General features: G+C 44.2%; 1 protein-coding gene across 1 annotated transcript in view; it reads right to left on the reverse strand.

The window, feature by feature from the left end:
• Nucleotides 1-18,930, reverse strand: part of LOC147624931 (serine/threonine-protein kinase STY8-like) — a 93,894-nt gene that overhangs the window by 56,133 nt on the left and 18,831 nt on the right. Inside the window, exons 3-4 of the mRNA XM_086818172.1 lie at nucleotides 11,757-11,866; nucleotides 11,574-11,672 (exon numbers count right to left, since the gene is read on the reverse strand). Coding sequence (XP_086674298.1) covers nucleotides 11,574-11,672; nucleotides 11,757-11,866 — 209 coding nt within the window. The remainder of the gene's footprint in view (nucleotides 1-11,573; nucleotides 11,673-11,756; nucleotides 11,867-18,930) is intronic.

The following is an 18,930-nucleotide window of genomic DNA, read 5'->3' on the forward strand; positions in this document are numbered from 1 at the left end:
TATAGTATAGTGTCCTTCGACTCATAGACATGGAGGGGAGTACCATTGGGCTCCTCTATGAGTTCATGGACAAGATTGGAGAAGCCCTCGATGCTTGTACATTATTGTCTCCTAAGAGGTATAACTCTTATTCTTTCTCTTGAAGTTGGATAGATCATGGAACTTAGAGGTATGATTCCATATTAAGTATATGCTCATTGCTTACTTCTTGTTTTTCCACTTGCAACTTTGAACTCATATGCAGAGTTCAAGATATGAGGCAGATATGGAACCAATGCTGGGATTGGTTTCATAGGCCAATCCACGTGCTTGCACACATTTTGCATCCTCTTTGGAGAAGTGAGGAGTAGTACTTGAGTGAAGAGCTAGAGGCACGATGGAGCTCTTACATTTCCAAGCTAGTAGATGGTGATGTGCAACTTCTGAGAAAGCTAGAGGATAAGCTTCTCATATATCAGAACAATAGCCACATGTTTGGACGGCCAATAGCACAACTGAGAGACACAATTGGAGCCTCTGTCTTGGTGGGAGAAATATGGCATTGGTACTCCAGACTTGATAAGTAACAAGTTACTAAGTATGAACTTTTCTAAGAATATTGACACTCTTATACTTCTATTCAATGATGAATACTGTTGATTTTTATTTACAGAGACACACTACCATGAGAGTTCTCTCACAAGATAGTAGTTCAGGACCTTGTGAGAGAAATTGATTATTGAAGTACATGGACACTTTTCCACACCACGAAGAGAAATAGGCTCTCAACTGCACAATTGGAGAGGCTTGTGTTCTGTCATTGCAACTTGCTATTGATACAGCAGAAAGGCAACCCCATCGAGTCTCGCCAAGTCAATCCTGACAAGATTGACATCACAAAGTGCAAGGAGATCCTCGACATCCCTCGGAAGGAGAGAGATATCTATTCCAAGATGTATGAGGAGATTACAGGTACATCTCGTGGTACACGATCCCAGGCACGGGCTAGTACCAGTGCACAAACACCACCAGATCACGAGGATGAAGCATTTGAGGAGGACTCAGCCAGTGTGGTAGTGAGAGTGAGGATGAGCGAGACGGAGAGGATAATGAGGATGATGGGTAGGAGGATGAGTCTTAAACACTCATGAGTCTTGAGTCATTTATCTATGTACTTTTTTGGATTTGGTAGGACATTGTGTGATTGTCATGACTCTTGGAGTCATCATGATTTATCTTTATTAAGATGTTTTTTATCTTTGTGTTAAGTGAAATACCAAACTCTTCATTGCCCAGTATCATGTTTGGAATGTGGATTCTAGAGAGATGAATATGGGTGTTGTTTTCTAGCATCGAATTATTGTTTACATTAAATAATAATGAATCCAATGTGTTTTCTCATGAGTCATGTTTTTCAAGTATTCTACTTGCATGAATAGGCTAAGGCCCAAACACTTATTTCTTGTACTGTTGTACATTTTGTGTGTGTGCGTGTGTGCGTGTGCGTGTGCGTGTGTGCATTTTTGTTTGAAACTTTTTTTGTCGTTTCAAAAGAATATGAATGAAACATTTCTGAAACCCATTTCAAATTAAGTGTTTCTAAAACTCCTGGTAACTATGCCCCGGCATACCAATTGTCATAGACGCCAGTCCAATGTATATACATAATGAGAAAGCATGGATGGACCAGTTAGGTGGCCAAATGGAGACATCCTCCTTAGCTTCTAAATAATTGTCTGCAACTGAAAAGCATCCAAATACGTCTAGAGCAAGTGCAGGCAATCTCTAAAGAACTCTTCATCTACCCATTTAGCATCGATGGGAAGATAATTTTTAAACTTCACAAGGTAATGTTTAACAATTTTGCCTCCAACAAGCTTGCGTTCCTTGTGATACAAAATATATTCTGGTTGCAAAATCTCCTCACGCTCATCCGCTTCTAGTGGATCCTCAATGACCAGTTCATTGGCCTCCGTCCGTACATACTTACGAAGGAGACTCATATGAAAAGCATTATGTATATACCAATGACTAGGCAATGCCAACCTGAAAACCACTTCATTGATCTTCTTGATCACTCGAAAAGGCCCATATTAGCTGGTTAAAAGTTTAGGCTCTAGGGTATGCACCCTCATTGCCATGCCTCTTTCCAAGTCTTCCTTTCTCAAATTTCAACAATACCCAATCATTCTCTTTAACATCGAATTGCCTTATATGCTTATCGACAGCCTTTTTATGTTTGTCTTATGACCTTGCCATGGCTGTCCACACGTGAGAAAACGCAACATCCAAGTCTCTTACATTCTGCAAATATCTCATCCTTTGTGCGAACGATGGATGGCAAAATCACCTTACCATAAAAAATCTCAAACGGGGCCTTTCTCATAGATGCATGAACATGTTGTTGTATGCAAATTCTACAAGAGGCAAGTACTTCTCCCAAGAAGACTTCTGATCCGCTACATAACATTTCCACAGGTCCAACATGGCTGAATTTGCAGCCTCAATTTGCCCATCCGTTTAGGATCTCTATCCCCTACAATGCTTGAACACTTGTGCAAGATATATCTTAACCATATGCTCAGCTTTAATGGTCTTCTTGACCAGTATGAAGTGAGCTTGCTTGCTAAACCTATCCACAAGTTTCCAAATAGCATCATTAACCTATTGGATCCATTGTAATACTTTCCCATGGCTATGTAATACTTTCCCATGGCTATGTGGGAATAGACAATGGCTGAAGCAACCCTAGTGCCTTTTGCCTATCATATTTCACCTTTTGACAAGTGATTAATGCATGTTCATGTGCCTCTACATCCTTCCCCATACCTCGCCAAAAGAAATACCGCTCAATCATGTGCGTAGTAAGCATTATGCCTATATGACCAGCATATGGAGCATAGAACGAGTTACTCCTAACCTAGAGACAAGAAGACTAGAGGCTCAATGCATGGACGGACCACTTGTCCTAGCAAGACCCTACCTCCCCTACCCATTCATAAAGAAGCCTTGCTTCAAGGCTCCGGAATTTCATCGTGGAAAATGCAAAGTCATACGAGCCACATCCCAGGGAGAGAGGTATGGAAAACCAACTAGAAAGAGAGCCCACGCCGCTTCTAGATCCTAGAGAGGAAATAAGGCAAACTGAGAGTAACCAAACCTAAACTCATCCACCAATATGGAGGGCCATATCCGCCCCAAGGGTAGCCGATTCATACCAAGCCCAGAGACCCATGCTAAACCCAGGACAAGAACCAGCTCTCCAAGGGCCCGAGACGTCCTATTAGAGAGAAAGGGCCTACCCGGCCCCATCAAATCAACCTGGAGCACCAATATACCATCACTACCCACCTTGGAGAGCATATCCAGGGTACCATATGGGGCCATATGAGGCAAAGTCCAATCCTCCCATGAGACAAGGACCCCGATGGTCTACTATCCACCTGGCCCAACTCCTCCACCTATTGTTCCCCAACCAGTACCCGCTCTAGCCCTCGTAGGGCTAACCCCTGAAATGTTAAGGATAGCCATGGAAATAGGGAGGGGCGTAGCTACCAGCATCATGTCCCCAGCACCAGCTCAATCTGTACAAGGGCCCAAACAATAGTGGAACAAACCTGCTAACATCTCTAAACTGATCACTAAGTTCGATGGGATTGGAGACCCCATACCGCACTTGGAGATGTTTAATCAGATTTGCGAAGCCTTCGGCCATGTGGATGACCAAGTCAAGGTGAGTGCCTTTGGCCTCACCCTAGATGGCAAAGCCGGCCAATGGTTTAGGTCTTTGAAGACAGAAGATAAGGCCACCTTCAAAACCTTGAAAGAGACCTTCAAGGTTGGATATTCCCATCAAAGAACCAGATGGAGTCCTGTCGAGCATTTATACAATGTCAAACAAAAGGATGGTGAAACCATCCGGGATTACATCAATAGGGTAAGAGATCTCCACTCCCGTTGTAGTGCCAGAGCCAAGTTCTCTCATGAAAGGTTAATTAGGAGATTTTTGGAAGGCCTAGATGACGTGCCCCTACATAATTTTTTTGTATGCCTTCGCCCAGACCTCCTTCGAGCAATATTGCAGAAGTGCTATGGACTTCGGGGATAACTTCAAGGGCACGCCTTTCCGAGAACTCCACGAGGGTACATCGGAAGCCTCATTCAAAACCACCAGCACTAGATCTAAGGGAAAAAGCAAGAAGTCCACCTCGGGACAACAGGTCGAACAGCTGACCACTGCATTAATGCAGCAAATGACCCAACACTGGAGAACCGGCCAAGGCAGGGATCGGGTTGGTCAACCCCACTCTTATCTTTGTTTTTCAATTCTTTTTGTTATCTCTCATTTTTCTCTACCTATCTATCTACCTATGTGTGAAAGAGGATAAGGTGGAAGAAAAGGAGGTCCTATGTGAGAGTAGAAGCATGGACGGGATGAAAGGCTGGCTAAGAATGGAATTGTCAACACTCAAACACTACACACAGACAATTATCTTTCATAAGATTACCCTCTTTGATCGCATATGAGGCATGTGCATGATCAACCATCAAATCAACCCAAATAGTGGCAAAATCAGCATCTGTATGGTGCAAATCACGCATGGCAAACAAGTCCCCATGAGAGGCAACCAAAATAGCTACTACATACAACTTTCTTGACAATGCATCTGCCACTACATTCTTCTTACCTCAGGTGTGCAAGATCTGAAAATGAAACATAAAGAGGAAATTTGCCATCCTCACATGCTTCTCTAACAATTTAGTTTGGATAAGAAAATACCTACAACCAAGTGCTCTTTCTCATAAATGCCAAGAGAGAGCTCTGCATCATGTAATCTATGGCTCTCATGAGCCACAGCATGTTCCTCTTGATTTAGGACAACTCCTATGCAATTTCTAAATGCATCACATCGACACTCAATGGCTTTTGCAAATCCGGAATAATCAACATTGGACCATGTATAGTTGCATCTTTCAATTTGAGGAATGCATCTCTCTCTACATCAATCCATTTGAATATAGCCTTCTTCTTTATCAAGTCATGCAAAGGAGAAGCAATCCATGCAAAGTACCGAATGAACCTATGATAGTAAGAGCATAATCTAAGAAAACTACGGATCTCATGCATTGATCTCAATTCAAGCCAGTTCCGAATTGCATCAATCTTTGCAAGATCCATTCGCACTCCATCGTTGGACATAATATGCCCAAGAGAGTGTATCTGTAACAAGAAGAACTCACTCTTCTTTGCATTTACGAAGAGTTTATAATTACAGAGTTCTTTAAAAACAATAGTCAAATGAGCTCTACGTTCCTCTTCGGCCTTCAAGGAGACTAGAATGTCATCAAAGAAGACACGTGCAATTTTCCTGAACCCATGAAACATGCGATCCATCATTCTATTGAATGTAGCTGGGGCATTCGTGAGACCAAAAAGCATTACAAGATACTCATAAAGCCCAAATGATATTCTAAAATCGATTTTATGTACATCCTCACGCACCACACGCACTTGATGACACCGACTCTTGAGATCAATTCAGCTAAAGCATGCCGATCCATCAAACTTGTCAAGAATGTCATCTATGTGTGGAATAGAAAACCGATTCTTGATGGTGTGCTTATTCAAAGCTCTATAATCCACACACATACGAAAAGATCCATCCTTCTTTTGAACTAAGAGGACGGGTAAATAATATGGAGAAGAGCTTGGATGAACCAAACCATTCTCAAGAAATTCATTTACCTGCTTCATAATCTCCTCTCTTTGGGATGCACTTACACGATAGACTGACCTATTAGGTGGTGACCTAGCTGACACAAGATCAATGCAATGATCTTCCAATCGTACGGACGGCAACTCATTTGGTAACTCATTAACAAAACAATCATTGTACTCTTGCAAAAATTTCAGCCTATCAATACTAAGAGTGTTTACATGCACATTAGTTTCTTCAACATGATCACGTACAAAAATCAAGTACGCAAAAACACTCTTTCTCATTACTTTCTTAATTTGCATATGAGATACAATGGGAATAGTATCACCCCCTTCACCAACATAATCACATGCTCTCGGCCTTTATGCATGAAGGTGATCCTGCAAGTCTTATAAGCCTTGCACGGATCAACGCGCGAGGCTAAGGCTTTCGATTGAAGATCTGTGCATCTGTTCCACTTTATCCTCTATCCCTTCATGCCCTATCCGTGAACACTTTCTTTGGTCTTCTTTTCCTGAGTATTGAGTCTGGCACTCTCACTCCACCCCTTCGAGGATCATCCTCCCTTGGATCCGTTGCCTGAAAGCCTTTCTTGGTATACCCCAAGTGGCACCAGACTCACAGGATTGCCATTCCCCTTGGGTCTTGTGGAACATCACCAACCAACCTCCCAGGAACTTCTTCCATGTTTTGTGTTACTCTTAGCCTATGCACCTTCATTTGGGACTAAATCAGTGTTTAGCCTTGCTGAGTCTGATGCTCTGATACCAATGTCACATGCGGAAGCTTGATGGGTAGAATCAATAACTTAGGATTTTTTCGCTACGAAGATAACGCACAAGATAGACAGACAAGTGCGCGCGCGCGCGCACACACACACACAGAGGCAGTCGGACACAATATTGGGTCCCAAATACCCTCTCTAGGGCCTCCACCACGAATGGTGTAGTTGCTTTATTAGAATGATGCAAATCTGTAAACAATAATCCAGTACTTGACCTTTCACCTTCACCTTGGCTGAGAGCTTCCCTTGGCTATCCTGGCCCTTGGAATTCAGCAACCCCTTGTGAATACTAAGATGTTTGACTGAATTTCATGCCCATGTTTTTATAGGTACTCTAGGTGCTGATCAGTTTGCTCTAGAAGGGGTCAGCCTGCAGATAATTCTCCACGATCTATAGATGCCCATTTTTGGATAGCGCTTTTCACACCATGCCCTGGCCATGATCTAGCTGCGGGATGGCCATAATCTGTGTTAAGGCCCATTTCACAAGTTTAACCGAGGAAGGCATTGGTGCATGCAAACTTGTGCCTGCAAACATCGAGCTACAAGAATGGAAAAGACAGCAACTGGCAGGATGCGGTTGTAGGCCTATGCTTGAGGATATTGGGGATACATGTGATGCATCAAAGAGAACACTGTTGAACCCAAAGAGAACACGGTTAGGTTCAAAGGAAGATGCAAAGAGCCAAGCAGGATTTGGGGGTGTTGGTAGTTCCACTTCCCACAGCAACACAACCCCTTTGCCCGCAGCATCCAAAGCCTCTCTAAAGAGAGCAAGCATTCAAGCAAGCATGCAAAAGCAGGCAATTAAAGATGTAACTAGGGAACTCACTAGGCTTTTCATCCAATGTGCTTTGTCTTTTCACATTGTGCGCACACCACGATTGAAAAAGGCTATGAGGGCAATCAGCCGCATTGGATGCGAGTGGGAGCGATCCTCCTATGAGACCTTGCGCACTAAAGAGCTCAGAAGAGAGCAATGAGCAGTGGAGGTGGACATGGAGCCATTAAAAGCCACTTGGAGCAAGTATGGTTGCACATTGTTATGTGACGGGTGGTCAGATATACGCAAGAGGAATGTGTACAATATTTTGGTGTCCTCTTGCAAGGGCACTATGTTTTTGCGTGCCATTGATGCATCTATGCTTGGGTCAATGGTGACAGGAGCATTTATATGGTCACACCTCCGCGAGGCTATCATGGAGATAGGCGCACAAAACATAGTGCAGGCGGTCACTGATAATGGTAAAAACTGTCTCTATGGGACAGATGCTAGAGGATGAGTTTCCGTAGATTGTATGTACTCCATGTGCATCCCATAGCCTAGACTTACTCATTGAAGATCTTGCCAAGATTAGGTGGATTGCTGACATCTTTGACACTGCGCGTAGCTTGGTGAAGTTTGTTACCAAGAGGCCCAAGGTCTTGGCAATGTTTCATGCCAATAGTGACCTTGAGCTTTTGAAGCCCTCACAAACCAGGTATGCATATATGTTCATTGTGGTTGAGAGAGTAGTGAGAGTCCGACAGGGACTCATGCGCACAGTGGTTAGTCCAGAGTGGATGAGGTGGGAGGACCATGAGCACCCCAAGGCAGTTGCTTTTGCACGCAGAGTGATGCAAGAAGATTGGTGGAAGGAGGCAGAGGCTTTATTGAGCGCCCTTCAACCAATCTATAGTGTTCTTCGCATCACTGACATGGAGGGCAGCACTTTTGGACTTTTGTACGAGTTCATGGACCGGATTGGAGAGGCACTTAACCGATGCACTCTCTTGCCAGATGAGAGGTACTGAACTTCTAACTAGTTGCCTTCTTGTTGTAGCTTGTAAGTTGTATCGTAACCCTAAATCAGTAGCTGCAAACCCTAAATCAACACCTATCTTTGGATTTGTTAAATGAAGCAAACACCCTGAGTTAATAGCTTTGATCATTCATGGCTAATTTTCAAGGTTGAGGACATTCGACAGGTTTGGAATGACCAGTGGAATTGGCTCCATAGATCAATCCACGCGGTTGCCCACATATTGCACCCTCTCTGGCGTAGTGAGGCGCATTATATTAATGAAGAGTTGAAAGATGGGTGGCAAGATTACATTCAGAAATGGACAGGAGGAGACGTGGAGCTCATGAGACGCTTGGAGGATGGGCAGCTAGTGTATCAAAATGCCAGCCACGCATTTGGTAAACAAACTACATGCATGCGAGAGACACAGCTTTAGCCAATCTCATGGTGGGAGAAGTATGGGATCAGTAGCCCTCACTTGGTGAGTACAACTCTAAAAGACAAGTCTGTTATTTACATAATACATTGATCAATGATGATTATACTTAGACTTTAGTACATTGTACTTACAAAGTTTCTGTAACCTCGCCATTTGAGTCCTCTCACAGGATTAAAGTTCGGGTCCTACTGAGAGGAATTGCAACACATGGGTCCTCTTTCATACAAAGAAGAGGAACGCGTTGTCTACTGCTCAGTTCGAGCGGTTGATGTATTGCCAATGCAATCTCCGCCTAATTGAACAGTCGGGCAATCCGATAGAGCCTCGCCAGGTCAATGTCGATAAAATCGACATTGAGAAGATGAAAGATGTCCCAGAGATTCCTCACGAGGAGTGCAACATATATGCCATGTTGTATGAGGAGTTGATGGCACCTACTCATGGCACACGAGCATCTAAAGTAGCATTATCAGGAGGTGCAAGTACTAGTGTAGCAGCTGAGACGAGTAAGGCGGATTGAGTGCCCAGTTGGCAATGCCCACACTCCATATTGAGGACTCTAGTCTTTGGGGCTACCAAGCTCCTCTAGTTTACTATTAGTCATCATTCATGCATGATTGCATCTATCAAGCTTCACATGCTTGACTTTGTGTATTTCAGACTTCAGTTTACTTTTTTTGAATCAGCTCAGTAATCAAACTTTTTGTGATCACTTTGAATGCCATTATTGAGTGGTTGCCATTATTGATGATGAAATCCAGATCTTGATTCTTGATAATGCCAGTTTATTTATGCCAATTGGTCAGTGACTCAGTTGGGTGCCCACTGTAACTGGATCACCCAGATTCTTTAGTTTTAGCTTGTAAACATGTTTTAATGTGTAAATGATGCATGATTAATATTGTTTTGCAAGGAAGGCAACATATTTTTAACATACTATAAACTTGTATATAAATTTTGAGGCATGTACCCCCCCTTTTTGTATGAAACGTTTTTGAAACTTTTGAAAAATGAATGAAACGTTTATGAAACACGTTTCATGAAACGCCTGGCAACTATGGTTGGGATGCAAGCTAGGACTGACACATGGTTGGTTGCTCTCTTTGAACAAAAGAGAGAAGATCTAGGCAATGAGCATTGAGTTTTGTCCATCTCGGAACATCAGTGTGTGCGAGCAGAGGGCAGGGGGGCAAATGGTGACATCTAGGGTCACATCACCTAAGTTGATGGTATACAGATTGACCAAGATAAGGTTGAGAAGATCCAAAAATGGCCTATTTCACGAACGATGAGACGAGCATTCTTGGGTTTCACTCAATTTTTTTGCTACCATGATTGCAAACCCCCTGACGCAACTCTTAAAGGGGGCTAGAAGCAAGAAAGGCAAGATAAGTCCTCCAGGGGTTTGGAGTGATAAATTGGATCGATGTTTTCGCGCACTGAAGGAGCAAGTCACCTCGGCACCTATGTTGATTATTGTGGATCCAAATAAATCTTTTGTGATTGTGTCGGATATAGCAATTTTGCAATAAGGGCAATCTTGTTCCAAGATGGAACCCAAGCAAGAAGCTTTCAAAGACACAAGTGCCATATCCTACCCAAGAAAGAAGCTTCTGGCAGTTGTCCATTCACTAATGATCTCTAGAGGCGTTATTTGTATAGTGCCCAATTCATAGTGTGGACCCATCATCATTTGTTGAAGTACGTTTAAGATCAACCCGACCTAAGGGATCAGAAGGCCAGATGAGTTAAACTCATGCAGAGTTTGTTTTTGAAACCGTTACCAAAAGGGTGGCAAAACAAATTGGGTTGCATATGCCTTAATAGGATCCTGGAGGTTGATGCTATCTTTTTCATGAAGATATCGACTAACTACAATCTGTCTCTTATAGGGCAGTGCCAAAATTATTCGTATTTTGGTAGAATCCGACAATTGGTCCAGGCCGGTAGCACCCTGCGAGATCCAAGTGTTCCGGATGTTTAGATGAGTATTGCAGAGAAGAGAAAGATATTGACCAAGTTTCCATTCGAGGTGGATTAGTGTTTAAGGATGGCAAGGTTTGTGTGCCGAATGATATGGAAATAATTTATTTTATGAATGGCATGGCACACCTAGTGCAGGGCACCCGAGCATACAGGAACCTTTGCCTTGGTTGGTCGGCATTTCTATTGGCCACACCATGTGAAATCTTATGTAGAGAACTATGTGTGGAAGTGTGCCCAGTGTCACTTCATAAAGCCGGATATGTTGAGGGTGTATGTCCCAAGACACAGTCTGAGTGGGAATGAAATCTCCCCTAGATTGAGTTTTGCTTAAAACAGTAGTAAGCATACGACTATTGGTTTCAACCCATTTGTCGTTATCAACCAAATTCACCATGGCCATAGAACTGGAATGAAGCTGCAATCAGCTGAATGCCCAAGCAACACTGACGTATGCAAGTTGCTTCTTCAACTCTATACAATCGCCAAAGCCCATATAGTGAATCATGGAGGTTTAAAAAGTGACTGCTAAAATGAACTTGCAAAGCAAAAGCAGTAACCTAAACTCTTATAGAAGTGCCTATAAGATGGGCAAAGCCCTAGCATGGTCATCTGGGATAGCATCTAAGAAGGGTAAAGGTCTTGGAAATACATCAAGTTAAAAAATTGGTATTAACAAAAGAACAAAATGGAATATTTCATGACCTCCTTTCACAGAATATTACTTATTAGACTAACATATTGAAAATCTACACTTGCAGTGCCAGAAGAAGTGTAGAAGCAAAAACTGTTTGCTTTCTTCCTTTCAAAACTTTCTCAAAACCTGAAACAGTGGCAAAGCTTAGCAAAATGTTGCCAATGCATTGCAAGCATCATAATCTTGCCTTAAGGAAAGCTTCTCACTGTCTGTTCCATCAGCTGACAAAGAATTGCCTCTTTCAATAGATAAGGACTCCAGTTTCCCGAACGCCGGAGCATAAACACTGGAGAAATCCACCAAGCCTTAACAGGTTAGACATATTAAATAAATTGGGCTACAAGAGTCTTCAAAAAACCTGTGATCCCACCAATTCCTGAAATCTAGGTTGTTTGCTGGATCCACGAAAGGTTCCTGATTTGGAATCGATGAACTTGACAGTAATGTCTCTTCACCTACACCCCACCCAGTTTCTAGCACCTTCACCAAATAAAACACAAAAAGGCCCAGTATAATGTTAAAAGAGGTAGCAAGCATGTAAATCAAACATTATGCAAATGGCTTATAGATTTGAAACTGCATCCACTGAAACATTCAAGCGTCCTTGATATACACGACAAGTTGCTTTTTGGCACCACAGCTAAAGATACAAGCTTTGACACACTTCCTTCCTAAAAGTTATCTTACAACAGAAAGGTATGCAATAATGCAACAAGCCTTGATGTATTATCCGTCTCTACTTCCTCACAGATGACCACTTCCCAAAATAGTGCTTTCAAACTAGCTCAATAGTTTGAAAGCCTTGTTCACTTTTACAAATGTCTTTAAAATGCCATGCTTTTATTCTTTTGAAATCCAGTTGTGTTGTCAGAGGGCAGCAGAAAGATGTAGACAAATGACAAAAACGCTGAAACTCCAAGAGAGATGAGCGAAAACTATATAACACTGATGAACTAATCCTCAAGATAAGAGTGGATATTGTCAAAATGGGCAGTGGAAATGAGACAAAGTACTGAGAGCAGAAAGTACAGAAATGCAAGAGAGGAGAAGGCTGTATAAACTCTGCTATATACACCTGAATCCAGTACAAAACTGATGTGGGGGGAAGTGGAGCTGTATATACATGTAGGGGCAGCCAGTCGGCCAATAGCAACTGGGCCGACAGCCCCTGAATGGGCCCCATGACTGGATAATATCCAGTCAGCCAGCATAAAAAGCAGTCGGCCAACACCAGATAAAGTCGGCCAGCAAATCATCAGTCAGCCAGCAATAGATCAAATCAGCCAGCGAATACAGTCCCCCCACGACTAGCAAAACTGGGAAAACATGGACAAAAACTCCTACACGCGTGGGCACCCGGCACACCCACAACAGTGGTTCTCACTCCCTACTGAGTAATATGGTGGGGACAAAAGATGACTGCTAACAGATACAACCAGCCCGTAGGTGAGGAGTGGACTCCTCAGATAGAGGGCTGAAGGTGCTCACCAAAGTGATCAAGAAAGAATGATCAAGGAATGATGGATAGAGAGGCCGAGAGCAGCACATATATATACTCCAATATGAGCTGGCCGACTACCTCCTAGTCTCCTACACGACCTGAAAATAGGTAAAGCTCCATAAAAAGAGTGGGCAACCCACATCAAAGGCCCATAAAATAGGAGGGAACCCCAAATGGGGGGAAATATGGGGACTGCCAAGCATAGAAATGGCCCCCGTAAACACCAGAAAAGCCACCAATAAGAGATGATATATGCTAGCACTCCCTCTCAGATCCTGGGGGTCGCCCAAGACCCAACGAGCTGCCATGAACGCCAATAGCTGACTGATATAATCCTTTGGTAAATAAGTCTGCAACATTGTCCTAGGTAGGACAATATTCATGGATAATGCCTGCCTCCAAGGCTGGTGAAGGTCTCCTGGGACCCTGGTCTTGGATACGCCCTTTTCCAGCACCACCACCATGCCGGTGGTTTGTGTAGTCCACCTGATGTTCCAAAACAAACTAAGCGTATAACTGTTTCGCAAAGTATAATGGGATCTGTCGATGGTTGAGCATCCTCCCATAGGCAGCAATATATCGACTATAGATATGCACTGCCATAACAGGGTGGGAGCACCTAGAAATAGAAAGGGGCTTTCTGCTCGAGGTCGCACTCCCTACCTATCGACAAAAAGGTCTGAACTCTATCTCTAATATCAGGTAGTCTATCTACCTCATGATAAGATAAGCCCCATGACACACCAGATATACGCTACCTCTCTATCCACTCATCTACAAACAAAACTCTACCTGCCCCACACAATGTGGTACTCGATCTCTATATGCTTGGTCCGCGCATGAAATATTGGATTCTTAGCAATAGCCAAGCAACTCTGATTGTCGCACGAGATAAGGGTAGGTTGATGCTGCTGCCGCAACCAAATCACCTCACAAGCAACCGAATAAGCCGTTCAATACTCCACCTCAGTCGATGAGAGCGCCACCGCAGGCTGCTTTTTACTCGCCCATGGAATGGCTCAAGATCCAAGAGTAAAGCAATACCCTGTAGTAAATCGTCAAGAATCCACATCTCCAACCCCGTCGGAGTTGCTCCAACCACGTAAACTGGTCCCCCTCTTCGTAGACAATGCCAAAATCCTTGGTACCTTTCAAGTATCGCAACGCGCGGAGTGGTGCCTGCCAATGAGTGTCCAACATAGTCACAAGAAACGGCCGTTTCGGTCTCTAGAAACACGTTTCTCTGTTTCCAGACCCCATCCATTTCCATGGACGTTTCTCATTTCCCAAGTAATATTCTCACAAGAAACGGCCATTTTCACCCCTAAAACTCGTTTCCCTGTTTCCATTCCTCGAACGTTTCCGCTCCTATTTCTCGTTTATGGTTACTATGGTGTCCAAAGGTGCCTGCATCAAAGCGCTGAGAGTTCCCACCACAAATCCACAATCAAGCTGTGTGCTACGCAACCAAATCAAGGAACCAACCAATTTCCTATAAAAAAGTGTATCTACTGTCGGATCGGATCCAGAAGAGGAGAGTTTGATACCAAGATCCATGGGAGAAGTGTGTTGAAATATGGTCACGTATGGGGCACATAAATGTGGGAGTAAGATAGAAGGAGCTTAGGATGTTATGAAATTGGAATGGATAAAAGCTAAGATTATTTGGGGATGTGAATGGATGTGTAACTATTTGGCCCTCCTAGCTCTATTTCAAACGATGAAACCCATGCCCGAACACCAAACAAGTGGAAGAAGACATGGGAACAAGGTCCATAAGATTTGATTAAGAAGCCAATGAGGTGATAGTTCAAGTGGTGAGGGTGTTTGCCTAGGACCAAGAGGTTCTGGGTTCAAAACCCCCCTTGGTGCTTCCTCGGAGGAATCGCCTACGGGTGGATAAATAAGCGCCCACAAGTGGCCACCTACGGACCCGGTAACTATGGGAGGATCTTGGGCCAAAGGCCAGTTGAAAAAAAAAGGTTTGATTAAGAAAAAGCACAAGTTTTGGTCAAAAAGCAAAAAGTCAAACTAGCCAATGGCACCACTGGCAAGAGGAGACTGGGCCGGACCAAAAAGCTCAAAGCTGCTACTCCAAAAAGCAACTCCAAGGCCAAAAAGCAAGCTGTACGGTCTGAAAATTTCAAAAACCCCGGAGCTTCACAGACATGTGCAAAGCTGTATGAACTAAATTTCAGAAACCCTAAAACTGCTCCAAAAACCCTAAAAATTGCTTTTTGGTGGTTTTTTTATCGCCCGTAAACCATTTTTTTTTCCAGGAAAAAGAGAAACCTTCAATTAGTTAAAGAGAAAACAGCCACAAAGGGCTAAGTACAACCACGAAGGGCTAAATACAAACTCGCATCATATAAGGGCGGGAAACAAGTGATCATAAGGGGGAGAGTTGCTTCTCCTCCGGCGGGCCGCTCTATGAGGAGAAGGCTATCTCATATAAGGGGAGGGGGAGAAACAACCACACAGGTGGCCTGTAATGCCAAACGGGGTCACCGCCTCTATCTGTGAGGAAAGGGCCAAGCCTCCAAAGTCTCAAGAAGGCTTCCCACCGCTTCCGCATGCGGTTAGAACCTCCTTGCAGCTTCCCCCCCTGACCGCAGAGTGTGGATACCCTCGATGGCCTCGCTACATCTAGCACACCAGATGTTGTGCTAGGCTGCTATGCCATTGCAAATCTCCTAGCGCTGGCATGAGCCTGATCGCCAGACCCTACAGGTGGGACTGTGACTGGTACTACTGCAATACGATAGTGGAAGACCTGAAGGGCATGGCCTCCCCCATCCTCCTCGTAAGTCCTGACCACTCTAGCCTCGGTGGCCCAAGCGACAGTACCCCAAGTGATAATCCGGGTCAATGCCCTGTCCATAGCAAAGATGCGGGGAATCCGTTCCCAAATCTGCTAAGCCTTCGGGCAATCCCAAAGGCAATTTCGTTGAGACTCCTGGAAGTGGCCGCACCTCAGGCAAGCTATTGACCGACCTCCAACTGCCAGCCAAGCACCCACTGCCAGACTCTAGTGTGCGGTCAACCAAAGTAAGAGAGTGATCTTCCTCAGTGGAAAGCTGTCCCAAAGTCTCTTCCAGAAATCTAAAAGGAAGCGCTGTGATAGGCCCTGAGATTGCGAGTGTGCTGTTGTTGCCGGTGTGCCATCTATGTCCGACATCTGGATCCTGCGCCTGAAATCCATTAAAACAACGTTTATATCAATTTTCTTGCCATAAAGAGCTTTTCCATGGTTTTCTTTATTGACAAGACTGTAGGAGTTCTGGAGATTACTCATGCAATAAGCGAGTGATTCTTGGACTTGGATTTGAATCTATCACGACACGCCCTGCTAGGCTTACAGTGGTATCAGAGCACGATTTCTCTTAGAGAAACTTTCTTGGGGTGACAGAACGATGGCAAGAATAGAGGGATACCATGGGCCCAATGAAGGGAACAACTATGAGGCCGATCAAGGACTTCAAGATGGGAACCAGGGTCATCAGAAGAGCACCATGACTTTGAGCGGTTCACGCGATTTCTCAAAGACGAAGAAGTCCTTGCTTGGAGAACCAAGAGGGAACAGGACTAAAGAAGGGCTCAAATATTTGAAGATTTCATCAAGGATCGAGCCACCGAAGCCGAAGGCCTATCATCGGGCCAAAGGAGTCACCATTGCAGAAGAATCTAGAGCTGCCAGGTCTATTTCTCGTGGAGGAAACAGGGAGGTTATTTGTTGGGGTAAAGGCATTATGCCCACCCTTGTAGTGTGTACAAGCCCATGTGTTTTATAGTACATAGTACACTTAGTACTTTTAATGTACTAAGTGCACTATGTGTACTAGTGCAATTTACATGTGTGATAGGGGAGTCACACACTCATCATTCCTATGAGTTGACTTATCCCCACAACTCTCTCTCTCTCTCTCTCTCTCCCTTCTTCTCTCTCTGTGTATGTCTCCCACATGAACTCTAACCCTAATTAAATCTCCCATTCAACTGGTATCAGAGCTTAGGTAGCTGTCTTGATCCTCTCCCTCTTGGTGCTGATTTTTCTCTACTGGTTTAAAAGCCATTCTGCTGGTCGTACCCTGATTTCTCTGCTGGTTGCCATCCAGACACACGCCAGCAGTGCTGCATGTGTAGAACTGTTGCTGGCGTTAGACGAGTTGAGTCCTACGAGGCGAAGCGCAAATACACGAACGTGGCGCAGGCTGGCGAGCGTTAGCCACAAGGCGTCAACAAACGGAGCGAAGGCCTTTAGGTGGACTCCGTGGGGAAGCGTGTAGCGCTACTAGGCGAAGGCGGCGAAGGCAGCAATACGTGAGCGTGGGACGAACACGTGTCCCCGTGAAGGCGAGCTCGTAGCGAACCCGTAGTGCGAAGGGGAGGCAGGCGAGCGTGGAGCTTTTCGTGCATAGAGATCGAAGTGCGGGCGCCTCTGCAGTCGGCTTCCCCCAGGTTGTCTTTCGTGCGCCTACCTCCAAGCGCCTACATCTTAGGCGCCTACAGAAGCAGCAACAGCCAGCCATCCGTACACGCACAGCAACGAGCAGGCGCATCAGCATCAACACACGTGCAGCACCCTTTCTGCATCAGCATCAGACGTGCCCCCCCCCCTCTCTCCTGCAACAACAAAATTTAGCCTGCAAATCTCAGAGAAATTCAAAAATTAAGAGGTATTTGCCTTCAATTTTGGGAATTTCTTATCAATTCAATCAATTGAGCAGGTACAGGTGCCGAATTGCTCAATTTTTGAGCAAAATTGGCAAAATTGGGTGACATTGGTCACAATCAGGATCAATTTGCAAGAAATTGGATGTCGAAATTTGGGCTTTTGATGTAATTGTGCAATTAAGCATTCATACATGCAGTATGATGTGAGAAATCGCACACTCGAACAAAATTGCAGCAAATTGCAGTGCAAATCAAGGGGCTTTTGTGCCGATTTGGTTGATTTGCATGCAGGCACTCGCATTTGATGCTTTGGGCAACGTGTTGATGCCTGTCAAGCACTCAATGTGCCTGTAAATCAAGGGGCTTTCATGTATTGGATGTATATGTGGCCAGGGGAAAGCACCGTGAAGACTCTGGATGCCTTCATGTGCGTCAATGTACCATGTATGATCAGCAATTGATCTTAAATCAAGGGGCTTTTCAAGATTTTGATGCTTGTTGAGCTTGGCACAGCAGCAGGCAAGACATTTATGCCTTGAATCCTCAGAAATCAGCTTGCAGTCAAGGGGCTTTTGCCCAATTTCTGTTCGAGACTGTTGTATGCAGTGTTCGGGACTGTAAAAGTCTGATTTTCACTCATTTGGACAGCCAGGAGAGCATTTATTGCTACTGTACCTGCTCGTACAAATTTGGTACAGCTTTGTACAAGTTTTGTCATGGCTGCACATTGATTTGAGTGAACAAAAGGCTCAATTTCAGTTGCTGTACTTGCCGATACAGATTTGGTACATCATTGGTGAGCACTTAGTATTGCTGTACAGTACTTTGGAAGGGCAACAGAGCACATTTAAGGTGCTGTCCTAAATCTGCAGCAACCAGATTTTGGTTATTTTATCACATAAAGTGGGAGTAGAGTTGCATTTGTGCTTCCGCAGTGGGAGATATACTTTGGGAGAATAACTGTGAGCACTTTGTGTGCTTTTGGTGCAGTGTTTGTACATTTTGCAGGGAGTCGGGCATTGACAGGTTGCATATTGCTATGGCAACCACAGGTGAGAGCTCTTCATTGCTTCACATCAAGAAGCTTGAAGGCTCACATAACTATGATATTTGGCAAACCCAGTGCTATAATGTGTTGCTCCAGAAGAAGCAGCACAAGCCTATCAAAGAAAGGGGTGTAATGCCCGCTTCTCTTACTGCTGAAGAGTGGGAAGGTATGGATGAGCTGGCAAGATCTACTATCATGTTGTCTGTGTCAGACTCTTTACTTTTCAGCATTCGTGAAGAGAAGATAGCTTGGGGAATGTGGCAAAGATTGCAGGACTTGTATGCCCAGCAAAGTGCCTCAAGCAAAGTGTATTGGTTGAAG

Source organism: Cibotium barometz, chromosome 24 (assembly GCF_041138505.1).
Source record: "Cibotium barometz isolate CiBa-2024 chromosome 24, ASM4113850v1, whole genome shotgun sequence".
NCBI lineage: Eukaryota > Viridiplantae > Streptophyta > Polypodiopsida > Cyatheales > Cibotiaceae > Cibotium > Cibotium barometz.